This window comes from Sturnira hondurensis, unplaced genomic scaffold (assembly GCF_014824575.4).
Source record: "Sturnira hondurensis isolate 20B ecotype Veracruz unplaced genomic scaffold, ASM1482457v3 Scaffold0024152, whole genome shotgun sequence".
Taxonomy (NCBI): domain Eukaryota; kingdom Metazoa; phylum Chordata; class Mammalia; order Chiroptera; family Phyllostomidae; genus Sturnira; species Sturnira hondurensis.
Genome location: NW_028096783.1, coordinates 1,119,149 through 1,146,957, shown reverse-complemented (window position 1 = coordinate 1,146,957; position 27,809 = coordinate 1,119,149). Strand labels below are relative to the sequence as shown.

At 49.4% G+C, this 27,809-nt stretch overlaps 2 protein-coding genes across 4 annotated transcripts; one reads left to right on the top strand and one right to left on the bottom strand.

Annotated features, from left to right (window-relative positions):
- The first annotated feature begins 54 nt into the window (after positions 1–54).
- On the top strand, positions 55–21,598 carry VPS26B (VPS26 retromer complex component B). The gene is made up of 6 exons (XM_037038290.1): positions 55–664; positions 9,449–9,605; positions 13,879–14,043; positions 16,908–17,083; positions 18,716–18,858; positions 19,286–21,598. Exons 1-6 carry the CDS (start codon positions 442–444, stop codon positions 19,430–19,432), a joined length of 1,011 nt encoding a protein of 336 aa, XP_036894185.1. The 5' UTR covers positions 55–441; the 3' UTR covers positions 19,433–21,598.
- A 715-nt stretch (positions 21,599–22,313) lies between these two features.
- THYN1 (thymocyte nuclear protein 1) lies at positions 22,314–27,709 on the bottom strand. 3 transcript variants are annotated; one of them, XM_037038293.1, is made up of 8 exons: positions 27,648–27,709; positions 27,277–27,397; positions 25,584–25,765; positions 24,227–24,295; positions 23,801–23,893; positions 23,196–23,291; positions 22,811–22,961; positions 22,314–22,488 (listed from the first exon to the last, which is right to left on the bottom strand). In XM_037038293.1, the coding sequence occupies exons 2-8, from the start codon at positions 27,311–27,313 to the stop codon at positions 22,442–22,444; spliced, it is 675 nt and encodes a 224-aa protein (XP_036894188.1). In that variant the 5' UTR covers positions 27,314–27,397; positions 27,648–27,709; the 3' UTR covers positions 22,314–22,441. The 3 variants fall into 3 exon arrangements, with proteins under 3 accessions (XP_036894188.1, XP_036894187.1, XP_036894186.1); XM_037038292.1 differs by lacking the exon at positions 27,648–27,709 and adding an exon at positions 27,541–27,641; XM_037038291.1 differs by lacking the exon at positions 27,648–27,709 and having other exon boundaries at positions 27,277–27,641.
- Positions 27,710–27,809: the final 100 nt, after the last annotated feature.

Genomic DNA, 27,809 nt, shown 5'->3' with positions numbered 1-27,809 from the left:
CGCACGCGCGCGGCGTCTCTGGAGCGTTCAGGCTGGAGGCCTCCTCCTCCCCGCCCCGCCAGCATCTACCTCCCCGCCCCCAGCTGGGAGCGGCGGGAGCAGCTCGGGGTGTCGCACCGCAGAAGGCTGGCAGGTTTGCTCCGCCGCTCCGCACCGCAGGGCACCGGTTGGGCGGCAGCGCCCGGGGCACCTGGCTCCGCACCGACCCGTTAGAGTTGCATTTGCAGCCCCCGCCCCTCAGCGTCTCCAGCTGTTCGCGCACGTTCGGGGTCGGGGGGCCGCGGTATATCTGTGCTCCGGACGCCCAGCCGGCCCTGCCCAGTCCTCCCGGTGGAGCGGGCAGTTGTGCCTCGCCCCCCGCCTGGCCGCGCGTCTTGTCCGCTTGTCTCGCTTTAGGGCAGCCCAGCTCCGGGGAGCCCGGCGTGCCCGGCCGCCGGCGAGATGAGCTTCTTCGGCTTCGGGCAGAGCGTGGAGGTAGAGATCGTGCTGAATGATGCGGAGAGTAGGAAGCGGGCTGAGCACAAGACGGAGGACGGGAAGAAGGAGAAGTATTTCCTCTTCTACGACGGAGAGACAGTCTCTGGGAAGGTGAGCCTCGCACTCAAGCATCCTAATAAGCGTCTGGAACATCAGGGCATCAAGATCGAGTTCATCGGGCAGATCGGTGAGTCGATGCCCAGTGCCTCCCCACCTCGCCGCGCCCGCGGGCCAGGCGTGCTCTCGGGGCGGGGACCCCGCTGCTGCGGTGAGGCCTGTGGGAGCTCCCGATCCCCTGCGGTGTGAGGCCCGCCCGCCGGAGGCCGCCCCTGCGGTACCCTTTTCCCAGAGCATAGGGACTGCGAGCCGCGAGGGGCAGCGGTACGGAGGGCACAGGGGGGCGTCCCTGCTGTGCCCCTTCAGGGTGGGTAGCTCGGCCCCTGCAGGCCCCGATTGTCCTTCTGCTTGCCACTCAGCTGGGCTTCCCGCCTCCAGGATTTCGGAGGGAGATGCTCCTGCCTTAGCCTGCAGGTGGGTTTGTTAGGGAGGGACTGTGCTGCCAGCGCTGCTTTTGCCCTCCTCTGGCCCAAGTCAGGCTGGTCTTTGGTGCCTCACTTAGTTGGCCTCTTCCAGACCTTGTTTCTTTTAGCCGGGATGTGGGAGAGTGGCTCACCAGTGTCTCCTGGCCTACCTTCCCTCTGGACTGCTACCTGGCCTGTATTTCTAAGACTTCTTTATTAGGATGCTCATTTTCAGTTGACTCATTTTCTCCTTAAAGACAAGGAAATGGTGCTCCTAAGGCTAAAATGAAATGACCCAAACTTCTCAATGCCCCAAGAGTCTTTAAACACAATTATTGATAATAGAACTAGATGGTAAAAGGCGGTAACAATACAGAAGATTTTGGAAGCTGCCAGTTAAGATGCAGCTGTCTCTAATTCTAAGACTATCTGAGGCCTGGTGTTTGTTAAAACTCCGAGGTACTTCTGAAATAAACTGTTTCTGTTATTAGGTCAGGAGTAGGGTCACAGTTAGTAACCAAGTGGATTAGAAAACCTCAGGCAGAGAGTTCCTACCGCATGCTGCACGTTTAACTCTGTTTTAGGGACTCCCTGGGAAAGCTGGTAAACGCTGTCTCATGTCCTCAGAGTTCGGCAAAGAATCTATTGTCCGCCTTGAGTAAAGTCTAGAAACATCTGTCCAGGGAGGAGAAACCCCGAGGAAGGGAGTCCCTGTAGCAAGTCTCTGCAGACTGCCCTCAGCCTGAAGGATTGGCCTTTAAGGGGATGAAACCAGGTTGAAGACCAGCTGATCCTACAGGAATCATTTTGTTGTTATTTCAAATTAAGATGTGAGTGGCCTTTTATGTACTTGAAGAAATAGTCTAAAGGGTGAGTTTCATATACTCTGTCCTCTTGCTTCTAGCTTACGTAGGGTTTCTCAGCAGCACACTGTTGACATTTTGGGCCTGATCATTCTTTGTTGGTATAGAATGTTGAGCAGTGTCTCCCGTTTCTACTCACTGGATACCAGAAGCACCACCCCCTGTTGTAACCTTAAAAGTGTCTTGAGATATTGCCTTATGCACCCTAGTAAAATCCCCGATAGTGAAGAGCCACTGAGTAGATGAATCCAGAGCATTTTATGCTGAGTGTCACGTAAGAGATAGTGGAGAAGTGCTTGCCTATGTAGCATTAGTATTTTCCAGGAACAGTTTTAACACTGTTGCATGGATTCTTTGGCTCCGTGATGCCAGTGTGGACAGGCAGATTTAGTCTGTGACTGTACCATGATTCCTGGTGGCTGTACCTTGTCAGTATGTGAAGATAACCAGAGTCCGCTGCCCCAGCAATACCAAAGGCACTTCTCAGGGAGAACGGTGTCCAGGCCTTCTTCCAGTCTAGTCTAAATGAAAGGGAGCTAAGGAGTCTGCTTGCTCTGCATGCCCTGCCTGATTTCTTGTCTAACTCCTTAGACCCCAGAGTAGCATCTCTGCTGAGTTTTCTCAGCACCTTTTCTTGCTCCCATTGATAACTTTCTGAGCTTCTGCGCTCTTCAGGCTGTGTGGCCCTTGTGACTCTGGGGAAGCTGTGCCCTTCTCTGGGCTGCTGCTTTTCCTGTGAGGCACGGATAACAAAATCGCCACACAGGAATGTTGAGATGTCAGAGGGGAGGATCTTGCGTCATGCAGAGTATGGTGTATCTGTGTGTACCTGAAACTGTGTGCGAATGACCTCTGGGCACCGGAGCGAGGCTGATTTTGTTGAGGCTGTGGTTTTGTGGTTTTTCTCCTCCATTGCGCGCTGACTGTGTATGAAGTGGGTGGAAGTTCAGATTCTGAGATCTGGCTGTATGGGTGACATACAGTATGGGACTTACACTCTGGGGGTAAGAAAGTTGATTGATATCTTGGTGATCTGTCCACCTTCCTCACTGATTTCCATTTCAACTCAAAATTTTTCTTACAAGCCGTAGTCTCTTTGATTTGGTTCTTTTCTCCCTTTTTCCCTTCCTTCTTTCCCTCCTCCCTCCCTTCCTGCCTTCCTCTCTCCCCTCCTCCCTCAGAAAAATTAGTTCCTTAGCTTGACAATGAAATGGTTTGTGTAATTAATCTTCTTATCCTTATGATTGATTTATTTTTCTTGTGATGAGTGTATTTGTCCCACCTGTGTATTCATTAGATGGACAGCCTGGCAAATGCAGGGTCAGGCAGACTGCAGTATGTAAATTAGATAAGGCTCAGTTTATACTAAAACACACTTTTCTAGGGTCAAGACTTTGTGATATACATGAAGTGCAAGGCCTGGCACTCACAGTAGGTCCTCAGTAAAAGGGAGTTGAGATAATCCCTGCCATTTCTCTTTCCCTGTTAAGGTGGACCCATGAAGAAGTTTCCAGGGCTGGGCATAAAACAGTTCACCCTGCAGTCACCCCTGATTCCTGTGCTGACTCTCCACGGGGAACATCCGCCGCAGGTTAGCCCCGCTCTCATCTGCCCGCCTGCGCACATAGCCTTCCCAGTGTCGTCTCCTGGGAAGCATGAAAACCCAAGTAAACCTCATGGAAGGACTTGCAGGGACAGCTGTTTGGACCCCTTTGCTCTCCATTGCTCATAGCGGCCTAGGCCCTGCTCAGAAAAACTCTTCTCTTGGTCATGGTTTGGAGCTAGACAAGAAGAGGGGCAACTTTTGTCCCTGGTCCCTTCTCACTCCATAATTTGCTCTGGTAATCTCATCCGCACTCATGACTTCAGTGGCTTCTTATACTCTGATGGTTCCCAAGTTTTTTCTCTGTTCTGACCTGAACTCTTTTTGAGTTCCATGCCTGTGTTTCCACTGTGCCCTTCTGTTTCCTTCTGCTAGACAGAAACAGAAACCCCCCTTCTCCTTCTGTTCTGGCCCAGCCGCTTCTGTAATTGTTTTGGTTTGGTTTGGTTTTTCTCTTTTTGACTGATGTCACCTGGGCCCATTGAGCCTCAGAAGTTTGGGAGTCATCTTAGATTCTTTATTCCTCCTCTCACAGATCTAATTGTCTTCTAAGCAACTGTTTGGCCTTCTAAGCAACTGTTTGGTCTTCTCCAGCAACTCTGATGTATCAGAAATCCACGCTTCCTCTCCATTCTTAATGCAGGTGTTGTTGCTATTTGTAGCAAACAGTCTCCTGACTGGTTTTCCTGCCTTTGTTTTCTGTTAGTTCCCCTTCTGTAAGAGTGAACTGTCTAAAAGGCAGTTCTAACATTGTCAGTCTCCTCCTTAAAATTCTCATCAATTCCCTACTGGTAAGGGAGGAAATATATCCAGCTCTTTCCTGAGCTGGCCCCTGCCTTTCTCTCCAGTGTCATCTCTCCCTAACCCTTCACCTTCACCCCTTGTAGTGTCTTCAAAGTTTCATGTTCTCTCTAGAATGTTGGCATCTTCCGTTTGTAGATGAATGTCTTTCGCAAGGCCTGACCTTCCACCCAAGCTCTTACTGTTCAAGCCCAGCCACATGACATCCATCAGAAAGCCTTCCCTGACCTCTCCATGCTGACCTCAGCACTTCTTCCGTTGTGCTTCTAGAGGCCTTATTGGTACCTCTTTTCAAGCAGGATATGACAAGCCTGCTACTTATTTACTTATTTTAATTGGTCTTCCTCACTAAATTCCGAGCCTTCAGTCCATCATCAGTCTGGTTAATCTCTGGTCTCAGTGGCTAGTACGTAGTAAGTGTTCAATAAATATTTGCTAACTGGATACATTGATAAGAGCTAAGGATTTACAGAAGCTATTCTCTGGATTTTTTTTTTCATCTCCTCCTAGATAAACCAGAGGTAATTCTAATGACAGAAAGGGAGAGTGCAGTTGGCTTTGCTGGTTACTGCTAAGAGGCTTCGCTTCCTGCTCGCACCTGTGGCAAGGCATTGAGGAGCGAGGTGCAGCCCTCACATGGCCACAGAGGACTCAGAGGACTCACCAGCAGGCCTGCACCCACTGGTGCAGCACTTTCACGGGGGAACCACGGTCAGGAAATGCTGCGGCTGGCCCCTTTGGCCCCTTTGCCTTACAGTGTTTGCAGTGTTTGCCTTACAGTAGGGTCCTGGATGTTGGTTCGCTTGCTTTTGCATCTCTTCCATCACACCTTTTTCTGCCAAGCAGAGGCGATTTGCCCCCGTATGTAAGGAAGACGGCGTTGCCGGGGGCTTTGGCCCCTGCAGTTCTGCATGGACTGCTCAGCTGTGTGGCTGTTGCTCCTCGAGAGTGTAATGAGCCTTATTTACTTACTAATGTCCTGGATGTGTTTCTGTTATCAGTGAGTTTCTGAGCTGCATTGGGGTTCTTCCTGCACCTCAGGTACTTTTCCCATCAATGCCAGCAAAGGTGTGGTGAGGGCATCACTCGTGTCACGCTGGCAGCTCATGGCCCACATTTTGAGAATGCAACGCTGTCTGTGAGGAGCATTGAGGAAGTTCTGTCATTGTTAGAAGAAAAGACCATTTTTCAGCTGGAATCCCTGGGGGAACACTGATGGCAAACTGAAGGTTGAGCTGGGCCACCGTGGTGACTAAAGGGTCAAATAAACCAAAGGCAATTAGAAGGTCGAACTGGCAAAGGAGGGCAGACAAGAACACCCTCCAAAAGCCAAATAAATAATACCTGATTTTTTTTCCAAGTTGTTAATGGTAATGGCACTGGATGTATCTGAATTCATCAGCAGCAATCAAACCTGTGCTTCTAAAAACTCCAGAGGCTTTCTGTGTTTTAATTCATTCACCATGAAATGCCAAGTAAAAGGCACATTGAGATTAAATGGATCGATTCTAGTCTGTCAATAAGCAGTTGCAGGGTTTGGAGCAGAGCTGGCCTGGCTGGGTCTGGGCCGCTGGGGTACTGCTGCCCCTGCAGATTGACTAGGGTCTTGGAGATCTGAGTGGGTGTGGCCAGCACAAGTCTTAACTGGGTTGCCAGGCAGCGAACAGTGGCTGGGAAAATCAGGGTGAAGAGGAGGCTCTTTGGACATCTTTTTGCCCTTGCTAGCTCAGTATTCTCCAAGACCACCATGGAGCCTGGCCCAAGAGGAGGGATCAGGGCACTTTTGATGGGATGGCCCTGTGCTGCACGGCTGGCTCAGTTTTCTTCCAAAGCGGCAGATGCACCCCTCAGCCGTTGGTGGCAAGTTTCATCATGAAAGCATCCTTACTACAAAATCATTTCCTCCTGTGAGACTGAGAAGGAGACGGGAAACAGGGAAGTTACCTTAACAGAAAACTTGGTCAGTTCCAACTCTTAGCTTGAAATGACTGATCCCCAAGGGCTTTGGAGGTCCAGAAGAACAAGGCGTGACTGGTGCCTGCATCTTTGGGACAGAACAGAGGCAGTTGACTGCCTCTTTAGGATCCAAACCTCTTGCTAGAACAGCCTTGGATTTTTTAATTTAATTTATGTGAGAGGAAACCAGACTTTCTGGCAAATAGTAAAATATGGCTGTTGTTTTGGCCCCTTTGCCTTACAGTGTTTGCAAAAGCATTGCAAATGGCTTGTAAATCACAAGTGAAAAGTCCAAGTGCAGCCCCACTCAGACTACACACTGATCCCTAATCCATGGCATTGGGTGTAGGATCTTGCATTAACATGCGTCCAGGAACAAAAGCCTAAAGGAGAACGTGATGCTATGTAGGAAGGACCTTCTCTGCCAGCGGTCCTGGTTCAGCCAGATTCCCCTGCTGGGGCAGGCAGACGGTTGCTAGGGTCCTGGATGCTGGCAGCCTGGCTGTTCTCTGAGTGCTCACAGATCCTCCTCTGCTTCATTTCTTTTGTTGCCTTTGGGCTGTTTAATCACATTTGTGTATTTTTCCATCCCTCTTTTCCCATCTTGCTCTTGACTCCGGGATTTCCCACTTAAAGGTCATGGACTTTGAAGCCTTGCTCTGACTGCTTTTGTCCCCTGAGACTATGGCCAGAATCCAGTGCTTGGGAATTGGGGCACCAGGTCCCTCGGTTGAGGGGGGCCCAGATAAGAGCCAGGGCCATCAGCAGGGGCTCATGTAGCAGTGGACCAGCAGGAGTAAGTGGGGGACCCCTTGACATGGGCTGGCCAGTGGCTCTGCTTCTACCCAAACACTGTTTCATGAAGGGGCACAGTTACTGAATTTTAAAACTAGCTATGGTCACTCAACTTTCCCCCTATTTAGCAACTACGTGGGTTATCACTCACTACACAGAATGCTGTCCAGTGCAGGTTCCATTTAGTGTTTGGACGAGAACATGGATTGTTTGTAACAGAAGGTGGATCAGAGTATAACTACATATACATAGGAAATCAGCAACAACTAATCACAGAATCCAGTGTAAATTCATACAGATAGAGCAGTACTACTTGGGGATTAGCCACACTACTGCCACCTTTATGAGTTGGGTGCATCTTCAGGACAGAGCCCACTCTGCTGTATAGAATGCCTCCTTGTCTGGGGGAAAGCGGCTTCCTGTGCACAGGTTTGGCAGGGCCAGTTCCTAGGGCAGCAGGGGGTTGATTTGGCATTCAGACCGAAAGCACTGCTTGAAACCATTTTCTCATTCTGGGCATGATTCTCCCTGAGGGCAAGGCTAGACACTGCGTTGGCTTTGGGGAGGCAAGAGCACTGGTTCTTTGGCCCAGAATGGCTTTGGTCCTGATTGGGGCTCAGACCTCGTGCTGTCCAGGGTGGATCCAGAGCAGATGCATCTCTGCTCCTGCTCCTGATGCTTAGGTGTCTCCGAGAGAGATGGCTGTGCCCCTGACACCTGGGACCAGGCCCACAGGTGGTTGTCCCAGACACTCCTCTCTGTGGACCTTTCTCTTTGTCCCCAAGCAGCCAACAGCAGGAGTGGCAAGTGCACCTGCCTGCTTCATTTTCCCATTTGGTCTGTCCTACTTCAGGGTGCAGCCTGGCGTAGGACTGGAGCCCAGAAATGCCCAAGGGGTGAGCCTTAGCTGTACTGCGGCTGCATATTGTCGAAGTCAGTATGTAATGTCCACTGTGCAGGCAGGGTGGGTTGGGGATGCCGGGAATGTGGGCATATAGACCCTACTTCCAGTGACCGTGCATATAGCAAACGTTAATACTTAAATAGCAGAGTACAGAAAGGTATAAAAAATATGGGATGAATGGGTAACATGAACTTATAATAAAGAAATATACCAAAACTATTTCCAGGGGAGAATGAATTTAGAGCAGGTACTTCTCAAGGTGTGGTCCCTGGACCAGCAGGATCAACGTCCCCTGGGAGCTTGTTAGAAATACAAACTCTTGGCTCTGGCTCAGTTGGTAGCTCAGGTGGTTAGAGTGTGTTGTGTCCCAATACTCCAAGTTTGCAGGTTCCATCCCTGGTTAGAGCACATACAAAAATCAACCAACGAATGCATAAATAAGTGGAACAACAGAAATTGATGTCCACCCCCAATTCTTTTCTCTCTAAAAATTAAGAAATGAAGAAATAAAGGAATATAAATTCTCAGCTCCCTTCCCCAGACCCCCTGTATCAAACACCGGGGGTGGGCCCCAGCAATGTGTTTTCATGAGCCCTCCCGGTGACTCCGGCATGCACTGAGGTTTGAGAACCACTGTTCTTGATGGGGGTAATGGCATTGGCATGTCTGTCACGTTAGCCACGGGAATTCCTTGTTGATGGGTAGTAGCAGCTAAGTCCTGTACCTTCACCGCCTCCTCTAGTTCTCACAAAACCTTACAAAGTGGGTTATGTTTGACTCCCATTTTACTAGGTCATAGAAATAGGTGCAGTCCAGTGGGAGACCGTCTCCAGTCTCCGCTCTGCAGCCAGCTCTGTATCTCTAAGCCAGTTATTTAGCCATGCTGTGCCTCAGTTTCCTTTTAAGTTAGTGAGAAGGCCTGTCTCGGCTATCCCCACAAGGTTATTGTAAGGATGATAAGACTAAACACCTAGGAATATGCTTTAAACGTTAGAAGTGTATTAAGCACTGGCCTGCAGACCAAAGGGTTGGTGGTTCGATTCCCAGTCAGGGCACATGCCTGGGTTGTGGGCTGGGTCCCCAGTAGGGGGCATGTGGGAGAGTCAGCCACACACTGATGTTTCTTTCCCTCTCTTTCTTTTTCTCTTCCCCTCTGTAAAAATAAATTTAAAAATTTAAAAGGTTAGAAATACTTTTTTAAATGTGGTATTTTTGATAGTGGGTCTTCTGTGGTGCCCCTTACTAAGGTGCTGCTGGGTGTCCTGAGCAGGATTGAACTGGGGCCTCACTGGGCCATAGGCTCTGTCTGCAAAAGGGGAGAGTGTCTGTGGAGACAGGCCAGACGGCGGCAGGAGACCCCGCGTAGGAGGGCTGTGGTGAGGGAGCTGGTCAGGAAGAGAGAGCAAGTCAGAAATGAGGTCTGTTGGAGGAGGGTCTTGTAGGAGACAGGTGACCTAGTGTGGAGCCCCTTGCCGGGCCCTGGCACACCCGGTCTGGTCAAGAAGGCTGACTGATGCTCTCTCTCCAGAACTCTACTATGACCGTGGGAATCACCATGAATTCGTGTCCCTGGTGAAAGACTTGGCCCGGCCTGGGGAAATCACCCAGTCACAGGCTTTCGACTTTGAGTTCACCCATGTGGAGAAGCCGTATGAGTCCTACACTGGGCAGAACGTGAAGCTCCGGTAAGTCATGCCCTACCTCGCCCCAGAAACTGCCAGGCATGGACTGGGACCTGGGGCTGTCCGCATTCCCGAGGCCTTTACAAGGGCATCTGGAAGGAGGGCCCCGAGAGCAGTGGGTGATTAGCAACAGGCCCTCCGGGAGCAGACCCTGCAGGGCTGTGGCCGTGTTAGGGTCTGGAGTGCGAAGACCCCTGTCCTGGCCGGTTTCATGCTGCTGGCCGGCCAGCTCGGATGCAGAGTCCGAGAGAGATGTGCAGTAACCACCTTTACGGGGTGTTTGCATCAGTCACAGGCAAAAATTTCTCTGAAAACAGAGAATAGTAAGTGAGGCAACATAATTAGGAAGCAAGGACTTATCGGTATGTGTCACCTTTGCTTTTAATTTCATTGTAAGTTTTTATAATTTAATTGTAAATAATTGCTGTGTTTAACAACTGATTCCAAAAATTCCAGAGATTCAGCTGTTGGCTTCCATCAGGACATGCTGAGCTTCGTCCCGGTTCTGCTCCCAGCAGCAGTGTGGTCCTGGGCTCTGGCCTCAGCCTTCTCACCAGGAAGGCGGGCCATGGGTCAGACTCTAATTCCAGGTCTGCTCGCTCCACCTTCGAGGGGTGAGAGAGAGTAAAATGTAACTGTGTAACAAACATCATTTAAGTACATGGAATTGCTTTTATTGTTCTAGTCTTAGAAACTCCGAGGACAGAGACTGATACTTAGGGCTTCTGGGGCAAGAAGAAAAAGAAATTCCAGAGCAGCTATAGCCTCTTGAGTGTAACCCTAGATTTTGTTTTCGTAACTGGCAATTTGACTTCTTACTCCCTTCCTCTTTTTCGGTTGTCCCCCAGTCCCCTGCCCATCTGTCAGCTATCGGTTTGTTCTCTGTGTTTGGGAGCCTGTTTCTGGTTTGCTTGTTTGTTTGCTTTTTAGATTCCACATATAAGTGAAATCATGTGGTATATGTTGTTCTCTGTCTGAATTATTTTACTTAGCATAATACCCTCTAGGTCCATCTGTGTCCCAAATACAGCAAGACTCTGCTTCACCTTCTTTCTCCTTGGTTTCCCCAGTTCTATCAGAAGAGTGAAGGGAGGCTCTCCTTTTACGATCTTTGCAGAGAGGTCTAAACACGGACATCGCCCCAACCAAAGACAGTGTTTGGTAACTGACTTCAGAGAAGGTGGCACCTAGTCTTGCTATGGGATTTATTTTTATTTAACTTTCTTTTTTGCAGTGGATTTCTCAGAAAGGGAGGTATTAAAAACAGTACAATGACTTCTTAAAATATTAAAAATAGAATTACAATATAATCCAACAGTTCCACTTTTTAGGTACATGTCCGAACGAAGTGAAAGCAGTAACTCGAACAGATAAATGTATACCCATCACATTCATAACAGCATATTCACAGTAGCCAGAGTGTGGGCGCCACCAGAGTGTCCATTGACAGATGGCTGCGTAACAAAATGTGGACAAAACAACACATACAGTGGAGTGTCATTTAGCCTTGAAAAGGCTACAACAGAGATGAGTCTTGAAAACATGCTAAGTGAAATAAGTCAGTCATAAGAAGACACATACTGGATGATTTCACGCACATGAGGCACCTAATTAGAGGCCTTAGAATAACAGAGGTGAGGGGGGTGGACCGCGGGGCAGGGAGGGGAGGAGGAGTGGTGAGTGTGTGTTTAGCAGGGACCGAGTTTCGGAACTGGATGAGAGCAGTGGTTGCTTGCACTACAGTGTGAATGTACTTACCGCCACTGAACTGTACACTTAATGCCGGTTAAGTGGTAAATTTGACGTTATGTATATTGTGGAGGAAGAAGAAGCTTTTTCTTCTACCCATCTTAGGCTCATCGGCTGGGCCCTGCAAATTACACCGACAGAAGACAGATTAGTGAGAGAAAGCCAGACAATTGTATTCCGTGTGCTTGTGTGTGCACGTGGAACTCAGTGATTAGTAGCTCAAAGGGGTGGTTGAAACTTGGGCTTCTGTGAACATTTACCCAGATAAAAAATATTGAATAACAGTGGCAAAACAAAGGAAAGCAATTTTTTGAGCTTCTAGGGGCAACAGGTAAAGTCCCCCCCTGTAGATTTCTCCCGGGCAGCCTCTGGGCTGATGAGGGTCTTGCAATGTCTCTGGTGATTGGGAATGGCCCACTGTCCTGGGAAAAGGGGCCATGGCAGAGTTCTCCTTGTGTCTGCTTCTCCCCAGTCCCTTTCAGCTCTATATAAGCCTTATGCCAGAGTGGCATATTTGGGGGTGGCATACTCTAAGCCCCTTCTTATGTTTTTACTGCAATAAAAAAAAGAAAGAAAGATGCTGCTGTAAAAATTAGATAAAGGCTTTGGGATTCACACTGAGAAATAGAAGATGTAAAGAAGGGAAAATTAGCTACGGGCGGTTTGCAGATGTAAATTCCAGATTAAGGGCTTGTATCTTATTTATGTAAGCAAGGGAAAACAGGAAAAGACTGTCTTGGGCTCTTTCTTCTTCATAGGCAGGGGCGTGGTTCTTTTGGAAGAATTTAAACTCAACATTCGGTGTTTGATGGGGAGGTAGAGTGTGGAGATAAGACTTAGAAAAAAGTGCCACTGGGTTTGGCAGCTGGGAGGCTGGGTGTTAACTTCCGGAGAGCTGCGTTTGCCCCGGTAAGCACAGACGCTGCGAGGGAGGAAGCTGCAGGCAGCCGCTGGGCCTGGATCCCTCCTCGAGGGCTGTCTTTGAAGGAAGGTCAGAGTGTAAGGCCTGGGGACTCTTTGGGGGATTAATGATTTGGAGACTTTATAAACTCCAAGGGAGAAGCCTTTAGCTAGAGAGAGATTGGGTGTGTTCAGAAAATTGGAGAAGTTGAAGGATTAAGATGCCAGAAGGCTCCCATGTTAGAATCACTTGGGTGGCTTTAAAAATGTTAATGCTTGTATCTCTTCCAGAGACAGTTAAATGGCAGTTAAATGCCTGGGCATCAGGATTTTTATAGTCCCTCCCCGAGGTGATTCTGATGTGCATCCAGATGGAGAGTCGTTGTGCCAGAGGGAGGAGGAGAAAGGTCCTGAGAGAGAGGGGTGCTGTTGGAAGGAGGAAAGGATGGGCAGAGATGCAGACCCCCGTTAAGCACAACACAGGGAAGGGAGAGAATTACAAATCTTGACTTGGAAGGCCTTCATCTTCTTAGTGTAGTAAATGCAGTGTCTTCCACTGGGAGGAGGCGAGGAAGCTGGGGAGCCTGAGCAGTTAGGAGAGAGCTGGGGACGTGGGTGTTGGGAAGTCGCTGAGGTGGATGAAGACCGCCCAGAGCAGGTAGTGCCCACAGAGGAGAGCAGCCTGCTGCAGTGGATCTGGTTAGCAACTTACCCAGGAGTGCTTGAATGACAGTGGGGATTCTCTGGGTTGTACTCAGAAGAAACAATAATTTAAGGGGTGTTTCCTCCCTCTGTGGGTATTAGCATAGAGTTAAGTGAAGGGGACAGGCATGCCGGAGAAGGCCACACTAAAGTGGCTGGCCGAAGAGGTCAGGCTTGGCATACTTTCTCCTCAACCCCCTTCCCCGAGGACCCAAGTTCAGCCAGAGATTTTCTGTGTTCAAACACACCAAGTCTCTCCTGCCTGTGTTGCTTTACTTACAAGGTTTGCACTCCCGAGTGCCCTTTTCTCTCTCCCAGTACTTGGCTACTGTATCCAAATCAGCACTTGGCAAGTGTTCCTTTCGTGCTGTTTGTGTGCCTGTCTCTCCCGGCAGTATGCGAGCTCCCGTGGCATGACATCTTTTATTCATCCCGTGCCTAGCAGTGAGCATTCACTGCTTAGTCTCCTGATTCCCCATTCCTCTCCTTTAGCTATCAGGAACTTGAAAAATACTTCTTGATTGAATACTGTTAAATGCACAGGCAAATGTCCAAGTAGGAGGCGGGTTCCTGTGCCCAGAGAGCTGGGGGTTGGCCGAAGAAGTAACACTAACTTAGATACACACCAGCACATGGTGGACAGTGGTGCGGGCCATGTAAGGCAGAGGAGTGCCATGCTGCTTAGAGAGGGACTGGGGGAAGGGTCTTGGAACTCCCCAGAACTGTGACTGCAACATGCTGTGTATATGTGCACATGTGCATTTTTTCTGGCAGGAGGGTTTGCAGACGTCAGTTCTTAAAGGCATATGAAGTCCCAAAGCCTAACTGCTACAGGGGTGCTTTCAAATAGGTCGATTTGGTGCCTTCACCTAGGTAACATCTGGAGGCAAGGGGTGTCCCTTCACGACACATCCATATTCTCCAGGTATTTCCTTCGAGCCACCATCAGCCGCCGCCTCAACGATGTAGTCAAAGAGATGGACATTGTGGTTCACACACTCAGCACCTACCCAGAGCTGAACTCGTCCATCAAGATGGAGGTGGGGATCGAGGACTGTCTGCACATCGAGTTTGAGTACAACAAATCCAAGTAAGTGCCCGGGCCCCAGCTTTAGGGAGAACCACTCGGGGAGGTTGAGGTAGGGCCTGATCCCATTGCGCAGGGAGGGAAGCCCCTGGCCTCGGCGAGTTGGTGGTGACATGCTGGGGGAGAGATCACAGAAGAGAAACACGGAATGGCTGTGCCAGACTGGCTAGATGCAGGCTGCCTAGGAGATAGAAACTCATTTGACTTAAACCAAACTGTATTAAACATCCTGTGATCTCTTTCCAAGTCATGTAAACCCAGCTTTCAGGCTGTTTGTTTTGGATTCTAGGTACAGCTGTTTCCTTCTGCTGCTGAGACTCATCTCAGATCCCGTTTTATTGTCATCTGTCCTGTGTACATACAGTATGTCTTTAGAAGGCAAAGTGAGGAAACCAAACACCAGCCACAGTTTGCTGCTTCCTCTCCAAACTAAACTGAATTGTAGCAAAGAATCCTGATAGCTTTTCAGAAAGGCCTTTAAATATTTTAACTGCCAAATTGGGGAGGCATATATGTCGTAAACTGTGCTTACTGTTAGAACATAAAAATATATGAGCTTGTAGATCACAATGTGAACAGTTCAGAAATACACCACAGCATCTTTCTCTTCAATACATTCTCAAAAATGTTTGAAAACCAAATGCGTGAAAGCGAAAGTGAATTCATGCAGAAAGACCCTTAGCACAGACCTGCTGTCACCCAGAGGCTTCGGGGAGAGGGGGCTGAGCCAGATGGCTCTCCTGCGAAGAGATTGGGAACAGGTGTTTTTACCACAAAGTACGTATGTGCTTCTTGGAACAGGGCAAGGAAAAGGTGTGTTTCTTTCCTTTGCTCTCTGGCTGGGAACCAGGTGGGGTGTCAGTAAAGTGATCACTGCGACCCAGAGTGCAGCCTGGCTCCACCTGTGGAGTGGGCAGGGCCACGTGGAAGGACTGTCACTCTGAGGCTGGCAGGTACGTGTAAGGGAACAGGTTTCTTCCCCCTTCTCAGCTTCGGGCTCTGTGGGCCTTCTTGAGCAGGAGCCACAGAAGTGCGTGCCCATCCATGTCCCAGCCATCTGACAAAGGGGGTGGCTGGCAGGCAGTACCAGCTTGTGGGAGCTCAGAATGGCCGTCAGCCAACAGTGTGTTCAGGACCAGATTTCGTACATGAAAGGCTCCGAGAGTCATTCACATGCCCTCGGGACAGGATGCTCCCACATTCTGGCCTGTGTACCTGGCGGGCCATGCTGTGTGGGTGTGCATAATCTGTATGATGTGATGGGAAGGGCCCGGCACTTGGAATCAGGCTTTATGCTGCTGCTGAGGTCTGGGGCTGGGTTAGCAGGTACTAAAAGTTGTGTGCCTTTGGTTCCTAAAAAATGAGGGGCTTGGATTAGGTTAGTGGGTTTCACACATGCACACACAGACAGTGAAGTGGAAGAGGAGCTGGGAACCAGGACTCAGGCCCTCCCCAAAGCGGCTTTCATGTTTCTTACATGTTGACGCTGCTGCATGAGGTTTTATTTAGAATAAAGGAATGTTTAATTCATGAAAGCTGGGAACCCCTTAGAATCTATTTTCAGAATGCTAAGTGGCCTACATTCACTTTTGTAAATGTTCTCGGTTCTCTACTCAAGAGTGTCTGCAGTCTTCCCAACTAGATCCTTAGCCTAAAGCTGGAATGAAATAATGGAGAGAACAGGAGCTTAGGAATGAGGAACTTGGGTTCACATCCTGTTCCTGTCCCTCATTCAGATCCTGGTTACTTACCTTCTTTGAGCTTCCTTTTCTTCACCTGTCATTTAAGGAGGTTAAATTCCAAAGTCCCTGCCAGCACTCACATCTTCTGATTTTGAACAATAGGTTAGGAGATTTTCCTCCACACCCACCACACTTGCTGTAGGGCTGTGCGCATTCCTGACCCAGGCACAGGCACTGTGCAGTATAGTTGCCTCCTGACAGCTCCCAGAGCACCATCCTTGTGAGTAGGGCCCAGAGAGAAGGTGGGGTTGGGACTACGCCTGCTTATTGCTCTGCTGCTTCCACCTGGCCTGGCTTGCCAGGCCCTTAGCACACAAACTAAGCCTGTTTGCTGTCACCATGAGGCTTAGAGAGGAAGACCAAGACTTGCCTTCTGCATTTGTGGGGTGGGCCTCTCACACCTTAGGACATCTAAAAAACACATGCGTACACAAGTACAAAGTGTATAAAAGAAGTTACAGTACTGAGCAGATAGTAAGATGAGCAAGCATGAATGGGTGATATAACATGCATGAGAATCATCCTTTGAGTTGTATGTGGAAGAATGAAAGGAACAGAAGTTACTTTGATTCAAACAAAAAACCAAAGGGCAGCCCTGGCTGGTGTAGCTCAGTGGATTTAGCACTGGCCTACGAACCAAAAAGGTTGCTGGTTTAATTCCCATTCAGGGCACATGAGGCAACCACACACTGATATTTCTCTCCTTTTCTCCTTCCCTCCCTTCCCCTCTGTCTATAAAATTAAATTAAAAAAGAATCAAAGGGCCCTGTAAACTGAATTGTGGGATTCGATCCCGGTCAAGGCACATGTGGTCACACGTGGTCAGGGTGCATGCAAGAGGCAGTTGGTTGATGTTTCTCTCTTGCATCTGTTTCTGTCCCTCTCTCCCCACTCTCCTCCTTTCCATCTCTCTAGAGGTCAGTGGGCATGTCCTCCAGTGAGGAGTTTAAAAGTACGAACAAAACCACAGGGAATTAGGCAGCAGTGGCAGTGTGGGTGGGAACACGGGCAAGGGTGCACAGTGAGGCCACTTGAGCCAACATGCAGGGCCAACCAGCAGGCCATGAATGCACACAGGGTTGGCTGCTGGCACACATCTTACTTCTTCTGCTCTCTCTTCCCCAGATACCACTTGAAAGATGTCATTGTAGGGAAGATATACTTCCTGCTGGTGAGAATCAAAATCAAGCACATGGAGATAGACATCATCAAGCGGGAGACGACGGGCACGGGCCCCAACGTGTACCACGAGAACGACACGATAGCCAAGTATGAGATCATGGATGGAGCACCGGTGAGAGGTAAGCCCCCAGCCCCCAGCCCCCACACCTGCCCTCCTAGCCCCTGCACAGGATTTTGGAGGGGCCCAAGGGATTGGCCTGCTGGATTTCTGTTGGTTAGAGTAAGATTTCTATTGACCTGTAATTCCTTAGTCTCTGATTGGACACTTAGGGTCTCAATAAGCAGGGAAAGGAGGGCCAAGTCTGTGAAACTCCAGACTCCTATCCCACCTTCACCTGGAGGAGCTCCACTTCCGCCTTGTTTATTACACAGGGGGCCGCTACTGGAGATTGCATGTCAAGAGTTATGCCTGTTAAAAAAAAAGTTTGTAAACTGGTTTGGAAATTTTGTTACTTTTGCCTGTTGACATTCTGACATTCTTTGCTGCTGGGAGCCAAGAGATTAATACAGAATAGTCATTTCAGTTACTTAGTTCTAGTTCCAGTAGAGTGATTTTCTTCATTCCTTCTCCACTATAAACACTGTGGCCAGCGCTACTCGGGCTACAGACGGCCCGGGAATGGGGCTGAAACTGGTCCTCCCCAGCCCCAGGGAGCTAACACTGCATCTGGGATGGGCAGGGTTGGGTGGTCTGCTTGGGAACCCACGTGTTATTTGGGAGTAGCCGTCACTTAGGCTCTTCACTGGCTCTGTAGTTTCTCAGTTAGAAGTGCTTCATGATGTACAGCTTTTTTCCAGTGTGTTCCCACGGGCTGTTCATGCAGAAGGAGGGTGTCATTGACTTAGCAGCCCCAAACACTGGGGACAATGACAGCATATCCTTGAGTATCACCAAGCCAGGGCCTTGCGGGGACAGGACTGAGCTCTCCAGACTCCGAGTTCCATTTTTTCACCAGCTGCACAAATCGAGCCAGTCATCTTCCCTGTGTGAATGAGATGGGGCAATGAGAAACAGTGCCAACAGCAGATAATTAAAAGGTCACTTATATTTAGCCTTAGGTTGCATTATAGGTTTGGCCTTTCCCAGTGGGATTACTGCCCCGATTTTGTTCCACTTACACTAGGAAAGGCATGATGTAGAACTGGTGGGGATCTGAAATATTTTGCAGCCTATTTCCATAGTTTTCCGCATGAGAAAACTAAGGTCCAGGGAAAGCAACAGACTTGCTAGTTAATGAAGAACTTGGACCAAAATGAGGATTCGCTGTTTCCCAGACCATTATGCTGTCTTGCCAACCCGTCGTGGAGTAGAGGTGTATTTTGGGGGCATGCACTAACTAGTTAGGATGGAAGGAGGTGGTGCCGAAATTGCTGGGCGACATGAGTTTGCTCATGTTTGACAATTGGCTCTTGAACACCCAACAACTAGACACATTACATGCGATCCAAAGATGGTGGACAGTGATGCCCCTGTGCTGGTCACCTGCATGCCACACACTGGCCTCCATGTGGGGGTGGCGATAGGATGTGCACAAGACCCAGCTGGACCTGGAGTGGGATGGCAGGGCCACATTGTTGCTTCAGCAAGTCCCTGGTTAGCGGAAGGCAACTTCTCAGTAGGCAGAAATAGCCTTGTCCTACGTTTCCCAGGACATGCTCAGATGGTATCTCCCTCCCCTGGGCAGAGTGCCTTGGTGTGAGGCAGAGCAGCCACTCTGTCCTTCGCTCTGATTCCTGCCTGGCCCTTACAGGAGAGTCCATCCCAATCCGGCTCTTCCTGGCGGGCTACGAGCTCACCCCCACCATGCGGGACATCAACAAGAAGTTCTCCGTGCGCTACTATCTCAACCTGGTGCTGATAGACGAGGAGGAACGGCGCTACTTCAAACAGCAGGTGAGGCCTGGGCACCTCCTCTAGACCCCTGGGGGCCCTAGAAACAGAGCAGGAAGGACAGCGTCCCTGCGGAGGTCAGGCTCTGCTCCTGCGGGTGAAGCAGCGCAGTGGTGGTTTCCACTCCACTCGTCTGTTTACGCAGAGGTGGAAACCACGGGTCACCTAGTGTCCCATGGCAAGAATGAGGGTTCCACCGGATACCCAGTCTGCTTTCCTGAGCTCACCCTCAGCAAGCAGTCTGCCCTTCCACGCCCCAAACACCCACAAGAGCCCTGGGATGGGGAGTGGACAGCTCCTGACTTTGCTGAGAGATACGCAGAGGAGGATTTTGCCCAAGTGTCCCCAGGAGAAAGGTGGCGCCTCTGGGAAACCCACCCCCTTGTGCCTTCCTCTCATGTGTCATGTTGCCCTACTCCCAACTTTGCAGGAAGTGGTGTTGTGGCGGAAGGGTGACATCGTACGAAAGAGCATGTCCCACCAGGCAGCCATCGCCTCGCAGCGCTTTGAGGGCACAACAGCCCTGGGTGAAGCTCGGACCCCCGGCCAGCTATCAGACAACAGCTGCAGGCAGTAGGCCCCCAGGGCCAGGGAGCTGCTGGGCTCCCACCCGGCACCCCCCGTCCATCACACACCAGCGGCCGAGGGAGGGGGAGGGCGGTGTGATGCTCAGCTGACCCGTTACTTGCAACCTGAAAACAAATCATGTTTTTGACTTAGATTCTTTTTTCTGAAGAACCTTAGGGGCTTGAGCCAGGAAGCAGTCTCCCAGGGTCCTGCAGCTGATGGGAGACAGCATCCTGGGAGCCAGTGTCTCTGGGAAAGGAGCCCCTACTGAGGCCTTGCCTGCGGTGGCCTCGCAGCGTGTGGGAGGATGGCGCCAGCACCCTTGTTCCCAGCCTGCTGGCTTCCTGATACAGGACCTGACCATGTCCCTGGGATTCTGAGCTGTCAGCGGGGCCCCAGGTAGTCACATCTTGTCCCCACCTTTGTCCCTGGGGTAGTGGCAGGGGTTGGGCCTGCCCCACCCTGCCTGACCAATGGGAGACTCAAGATTAGGAAGCTACCTCTCTGGGAGTCTTGGATGTGGTGCTTTCCACAAGCCACCTCCTTTCTGGCCTTTTTCTCCCTGCTGGGAGCCAGGCACCCCCTTCTCCATCTTGTATGGACTCGTCTCTAACATCCTAGGGCAGAAGCCCCCTCATCTGTGAGGAATCTTGGCACAGAGGTTCCTCACACAGACCCCCTGAGGTTAGTGTCATGTGTGGATGGCAGCTGAGACAGACACAGGGGCCGTGACAGCCCATGAGGCGAAAGGATGCTCAGTGCATGGTAGCCGTATGCCTCCACCATGTACCTTCCCTCATCAGCCCTAAGGGCCCTGCGGGTTAGGACATGCTGGTGCCCCAGCAAGCCTGAACAAGGGCATCTGTCTCCTTTAAAACCAGGTCCCAGGAAGGCAACTTATCTCTTTGCTGCCCTAAGAATGAATCCTCATCACTGCCTGCTCGCCATTGAGAATTGGGGCTGGGTTCCAAACAGTGGAAATTTGCTCTATTACCCCATTCCCTTCACTCCTTACCTCGACCTGAGAGGCAGAGGAGCGTGACAAGGCCCTCAGCAGAACACTGCTGCACAACCTCCGAGTAGCCCTGCGTGCCCGTTGCGTCCTCACCCTCACCAGTTGACTGACCACAGTGTAGGACTGCTGCTGTCTTTGGAAACACGTTACAGGGACTCTTGTGGCTATTCCCTTCCTCAGGAGGGGGGTCCCCTCTCCTGCGCTGCTCTGGGCCTCTTGTAGTAACAGTGTCGACATCCTCCTGCCTCACCTGGAGATGACGGGGAATGACTGTCCTAGTGGCCTGCCTTCCCTTCTGGGAAGACATGCAGGCCACGTTGGCCAGTGAGGGCTATACTGGATGGTCGGAGTTCTCTGTGGTTTGGAAAGCAGAAGGGGTGGTTCCTGTGTCACCTTTCATTTAAGTGTGGAAGACATGGATGGCTTTTCCTGAACACTCAGCACAAGTGTGGGCCTTTGATTGGGCAGGGCTCGTGGATTAGATCTGACACCGGGGGGAAAGGCATTTGGGGGTATCACTTAAAGTTGATTGTGGCAGTAGCACCAAGGAAGGTAAGGTGGCACCCCCCATTCCTGGCCCCGAGCTCAGGTGCAACAGACAGTGGCCACCGAAACAGGATCACCACCCAGCAGTCCCTGGACTTTCAAGGCTGGAGTTGAAGTGTGTGGGGAGGCAGGTTCTGTGGCCCTTACCTCTTTCAGAGCGTGAGACTGAGCTCTGGTGTGCCTCCCATAATAGACGATCTACCTATGAAGCATCTGTCAACTCCTCTGCCTCCCACCTGACAACACAAATTCATTTTTCCAAGTTTCTTAACATCGTAAACCTTTCTTCTGGGAGAACTAGAAGATAGAATTTGCTTTTCTTCTCTCAGGAACTGTGCACAAGCCAGATCTGATTTCTCCTCCTCTGCCTGATTCTCCACTTACTGGTCCAACTGTGGACGTGAGGGGAGGCTCTCATCCCCTGTTAAAGGTCCCCACACTTGGGAGTGCATAGGTACTAAACCAAGCAGTACTTGTAATTAAGCAGCTGCGGTGTTTACATGTTTCTTAATGTATCGTCTTTTCAATGGCTGTATTTTAAAAAAAGAACACTTGTTTCAGTTGTCTCTCTGATTAAAGGAAGCCCTGTGGCTTGGAGGCATCGTGCACATGGTCCACGAGGTTCCGAGTCTTTTCTGATTCACACTGTCGCACCTCGCACACAAGGCAACACAGACTCCCACCATAACCAGCAAAGCGCCTGCTCTCTGGTGAACAAGGGTGGGAGCTTTACTAATACCATGTGTTTTAGCAAGCACGTGGCTGAGAGACGAATTCCAGTCTAGCAACCTGCCCTGATGCTGCTGCACAAGTTACCAAACCAGTACCACCACTCGCCTGTCGAGTCAGCTCCATGGCCAGTCTTTAATCCCAATCCAACCTTCAGTTCCAGCCCTGCACATTCTTACCCCGCCTGCCTGGCTGCAGAGCCAGTGGGGGCTAAGGTATCTGCAATAATGCAGTGTCTAGGGCAAACAGGAAATCAACCTCATTTTGACAAAAATCATAAAAACACATCCTTGGTGCCACTGCTTTTTCACCTGTGGTTAATAATTTTATCCTGATAAAATTACTGGTTTAAGCCCCTGTGGGGTGGGCCCACATGACCCCAGGGCAGGTGAGGAAGGCCGGTGTGAAAAGACAAAGGTTTGCTTCAGTGGGTCTTAGCAGACTGCGCCCCACATGCTGACGTTTGCCACAGTGAAGGAAGCTGATGGAGGTGGCCCTGCACACCGCCAAGGGGCGCAAGAGCAGCCCAGATGTAGAAGACCCACAGTGGAGGGTCACACTACACCCAGTGCTGTTGTAAAAGAACAGCTCTCCAACTTGCGATCAGGGTTTTATTGAGAAAAGTACAAACCTCGAATGAATGTAACAAGCAAGCCTCCTACATGTGCTGTCTTACAAAAGCTTCATTTCTCTGGAGTAATGCCTTGCCCATTCCAGCAAGTGTCTCAGTCAACTCGGTTCCTTTTCTTCCAGGCTCAAAATAAAATCAAACTCCTCTACCAAAAAAAAGGAGAAAGAAGAGTTAGGTCTGTGTCTCCTCTTGAGCAGGGAAGGTGTGCTGGGCACCACTCCGGTTACAGAGGCAGGTGGTCTTCATTCAGAAACTAGTCATGGAGGGTGACTACATGCCAAGCACTGCTGGGTACTGGGTACACGGTAATGGCCGACACAGGGCATGTTTCCTTCTGCAGAGATGCTCCAGGCACCTCTTAAGATGGACTGCGCTTAAGTCCCGGGCCCAAGTATAACCCGTCAGTGAGTGTGAGCTGCCAGTGCCGTCCTGACATGCAGGTGAGGAGGCGGGGGGCCTGCGCTTACCTTGGGTCAGGGGCTGAACCGAGAGTCTCTGGAGGGTGAAGAGCGCCATGTTTTTCAAAGGCCCGCCGGTGGCTTTGTGAGCTAGGTGGTGGGTTTTGAGCTCAGCCAGGGGAAGGAAACGCTTCATCATCCGGACAAACTGTACATCCACCTACACGACGACAGTGTGTGGGGCAGAAAGGCCCAGCTGGACTCTGTCCACTGTGTTCCCGCTGCTGCGGAAGGTTCCCGTGGGCAGCACAGCCAGTGCTGTGCTCTCTCCAACATCAAGGGAACTGCATCCGAGTCGGCTGGGCTCTATGCCTTGACCTAAACAGACCCCCGACCTCCATTCCCCCTTTGTCCAGCATTCCCCTTGTGAAACAGGAAAAACAGCAGTCCTTACCATGGACCATTTGGGGTTGTCTTTTTTGCTGGATGGATCATAATAGGGACTGCTTTTCTCAAACTGTGTGTGGTCTGGGTAAGCCTCCTTCACAATCTGCAACCAAAGCCACAACCACACCTCCTACACCCGCCTGGAGAGTCAGCTCCATGGCCAACCTTCAGTCCCAGTCCAACCTTCAGTTCCGGCCCTGCACTTTCTTACCCCACCTGCCTGGCCATAGAGCCAGTGGGGGCTCGGGTATTCGGAAATAATGCAGTCTAAGGGAAACAGGAAACCAACCTCATTCTGACAAAAAATCTTTATGTTTTGGGGGCCACCGCTTTTTCACCTGTGGATAATAATTTTATCCCGATACCTGCTGGCTAAGAGGAGCTACCATGAGGCTTGTTTGGGGTGAAAGACCAAGGTATAGAAATGGAAGGAAGTCTGCCAGTGGGACCTGAAATGGAGGCCTATTCTTGAAATCCTCGTCACATAGGAAGGGGCCCGGGCAGTTTTCCCATAACACTGTGAGCAGGGACAGGGAGGGGGATACTTTTTTCCTTTTCTATTTAAGCTGTAGCACTTTGCACCTACATGTGGCCAGAGCCTTTACAACTAACCTTCACAATGCCTGCGATGCCCGGCTCTTTGCAGTTACTATGGTAGAAGAAGGCTTCTTCCTCCAGCTTCATGGCTCGAAGGAAGTTCCGGGCCTGTCCCAGGAGAGGAAATAGGAACTATCCTCTCTACCAACTGGAAAACACCAGCTGTCAGCAGAAAGCAACTCTGCTTTTATTAAATGAGTGTTTCTTTAGCAGATTCCCCCAATTCAATTCTTGCTTTTGCCAAGATATCCAGACTTGTATCAGGACACTGGCTAAAACACACACCATTTGCAAACTGCATGCCGTCAGAGTAACTAAGGTGTTTTTGAGTACATTTTTAGCTTGGGTCCTGAGAAAAATCAACCTTGGCCCAGAGAGCTTGCTACTGCAAAACCCGTAAGGAGGAGGCAGGGACTGACCCCACTCTAGCCCTTACCTTACCTGATAGTTGCGAACACCATCCCAGCACGCCGTCTGCTTGGGCTCTGCTTTGAGATCCTCAATGCTGAACTAGGCAACAGGAAATAAAGCCATTCCTTAAATAGCCCTGGGTCAGTTGGTAAGGATACATGGAAAGCCACTGCTGCCCGTACACTGGGAGTACTCCTGGCTACAGCGGAAAGATGGAGTCCACTGAGAAACAGCTCTAAAGAGGCACTTGTTTTTCCTTTTTGTTTTTCCATTCAGCAAGCTGAGTAGTTACTACGCATGACACTGCATACAATGCTACACCTGCAATAATTAGGTGACTATTATTAATATTACTAGTTAATATTACTAATATGGGGACTGTTATCCCCGTGAGGTTTACTGTCCATTGGGGGAAATTTTCTGTGAAAAACATTACAAAACAATATAAGTACAGTTTGCTATAGAAGGACACAGAAGAGGCAATGACATATGTCTCAAGTAATACATATGAATAGTCATGCTCATACACTTGTCATGAGGAAAAAGCACACCATTTTTTCTTATTTTTGTGCCTTGAAAACTAAATATTAAGTTATCAGCTCATTCAAGGCCTACCTGAACATAGAACTTAATCCAGTTCATTGTCCTTCATGTTACCAAGTGGGCAAAAGTAGGTTCACAGTTGTTCATATGGGAAATAATATAATAATTAATAAATAATAATACAAGAATAAATCTCGACAGAGGCACTTGTATTGGGTAAGTGTAGTAAGCTTTGTGTTACCTTAACCTTGCTGATTAAAAGGATTAGTTGAAAGGATAATCCAGAGCATAGAGCAATCTACTGGTTATTTTTGTTTCATTTATTAAATATCTATTCTATAACATTTCTAATTATATTTTCTCTGGGCTATTATTAAAACTGGTTTACATGAATTCCCTGGGAACATGCCAGGGGGCAAGAAAAAGGCAATCTAAGATTAAAATGTCTAGATTAGGGGCTGGCACCCTACGGCTTCCAGGACAAGTCTAGCCCCAAGCCTGATTTGGTGGGCCAGCCACCTGTTTTACAGGAATCCAGCCACCATTTGTTTATCTTTTGGATCTGACAACTTTCTTACAACAGCCAAACTGCAATGGCAACTCTAGGAGCAGGGAGCCTAAAATATTTAGCATCTAGCCTCTTAAAAGAGAAAGTTTGCCACTTGTAGCTAGAAAATTCACAAGAGAAGTTGATAGTAATAAATCCTGTTGATTTTATTCCTCATTATCTTTTCCCTACCCTTCAAAGATATGAAGCTAGTAATAGAACCCTGTGGTGTCCATATTAATTTTTTATTTAAAAAAAATAAGCTTGAAGGGATTAGAAACAGGTACATGGTCTCACCTTCACATCCACACCTTTCTCTAGTCGGCTTTCTGGCTCTGACTTCATCAGCCAGTAGCTGCTTAAATTCTTCCCACATCTTTTAAGGGCTGAAGTCTTCTGAGGGCTCGAGTTCTCCACTTTAGCTGATGCCTCATTTGCATTCTTAGTCCTGATACGCTTTCCCGCTGGTCCCTTCTTGTCTGCAATAGGAGAGGCAAAAAGAAGGGAGCTGTTATACTTGCTGAGAGGTTATGTTCCATTGTGGAAAAAGCGCATGTTTGGAGTCAGCCTGGATTCAAATCCTGGATCTGTGAGTTACCGGCAGTGGCAGCTCACTTGCTGAAGCTATTTCTATAAAAATGGGACCAGAATGCCTACCTCCCACGATATCTTCGGACTAGCCACTCAATGGGATAAGAGTGCCTTACATGGTTGCAGTTTAAAATGAAAGGTCTTAGCTGAGTACCTGGGCACACGGTAAGTAGTCGTTTTCTTTCCCTCACCCCCTCCTGTGTCTTTGCTGAGGCTATTCTTCCCAATGAAGAAGTAAGCCCCCACTCCACAGCCTTGTTTTGAAGATTAAATGATATGATGAAAACAATGGGCTTAAGACAATGCCTGGCTTTATAGTAAATAATAAATATTAGCTATTATTCTCATCATCTTTTCTTACTCTCCTTCTGGATCACTGCTTTTATGGCCTGCCCCCTTTCTGCTGATGGCACCAAGAGAAGCTGGATGAAGCACCTCGTTCAGGACTTTCTACAGACATGATAGACAGTGGATTTCATCCTAAGTGAATTAGAGAAAATGGGCCTGGAACACAGTGGGAACTCAACAGCTAACAGTTGTTAAATTCTTACTACATGACAAACTCCTCTGTTACCCTAACTGTAATTCTGTTAATCCATATAACTTATGAGACATTTTATTCTTCTGGAAAATGTATCCCAGGTGAATCAGGAACCTGTCACTCTAGTCTATCGGAATCCACACCTAATGACTACTCTACCCAGCCTCTGACTGAAGTCAAAGTTCTTATGTCAGTCATCATTAAATATCATTTCTGGATGTCTAAATCTCTGAACCTCTCTAGCCTAGTTCCTAGAGGCCCCTTTGGAATTAATAGGCACACTAAACAACACGTGTTGTTGAATAACACTGTTGTAGTCAATCTGGAACCCTTGCCATTCCCCAAAGAGGTACTTTCTCTACCTTGAATTGCATTGTTCCTGCTATTCATCCACTCACTGCTATTTATCTTTGTGAATATAAAAATGACACCTTGTTTTCTCTGCACGTGGAAAGCCTCTCATTTTTTAAGAGTGGAGTCAAACTCCATTTCCTTCTCACAGACTTCCCGGTGATTCCTGCCTGCTCTTCTACACCTAACAAACCAGTGTCTTGGATCCTTTCACTTATGTCTGTCTGCATTCTTCGTGAAAGTAGGAAATGTACGTGCCACCTTATATCACAAACGTTTGTTGTGCTTACCAAGCAGCTATTACCTGAATGAACAAACGAAGAGAAAGGGCTCTGGATATAAGCTTGGTAGGGAGTAAAGAGAAGATGGAGGGCAACTAGTGATAACACAAAAAATAATCCACAAAGGATTCTCCCCTCAGGCAGAAGTCGAAAGGGAACAGTATTAAACACCCTAGAGAAGAGTCCTCTGTGAGGCTGCCTTTTTGCAACCCAGGTGCAAGCTCACCTTGCCCAGAAACCCCAGCCAGTCTCTTCCTCGGCATGATCTACTCGCACGGGGTTGAAGAGCGGAAGACTCTGGAATCTACAGTGATACCAGAGGCAACTCTGTATCTGACCCCAGAAACCTGCGCAGAGCAAGATGGTGACAATGAAAGGAAATTCAGTGTTTCAGCCCCGAGGCTCCTTTGCGAAGCACCCAGACAACTGGGTTTCCACCCCTCATATCCTTCCTCCAATTATCTATGACCCCATTTCCATCTCGCGTGACCTGCCCATAAACTCGTCTCGGATTTTCCCTCGATCCTTGGTTCACTCGTTCACCGCTTTCTCGGGAGGCTGAACCACTCCGCAGACGCAGACTCAACCTCAGCCAACCTTCCGGAGGCGCTTTCAACACGGGTCTCTGGAGCCCCCCGGCCCCGCGGGTCTATGGGTGTTGTAGTCCCTGCTCCCGACCCAGACCCGCCTGAACTTTGAGTGCGGGTCCGCGAGGCGCACTACAACTCCCAGAGTGCACTACAGCCCCTAGAGGCGCGG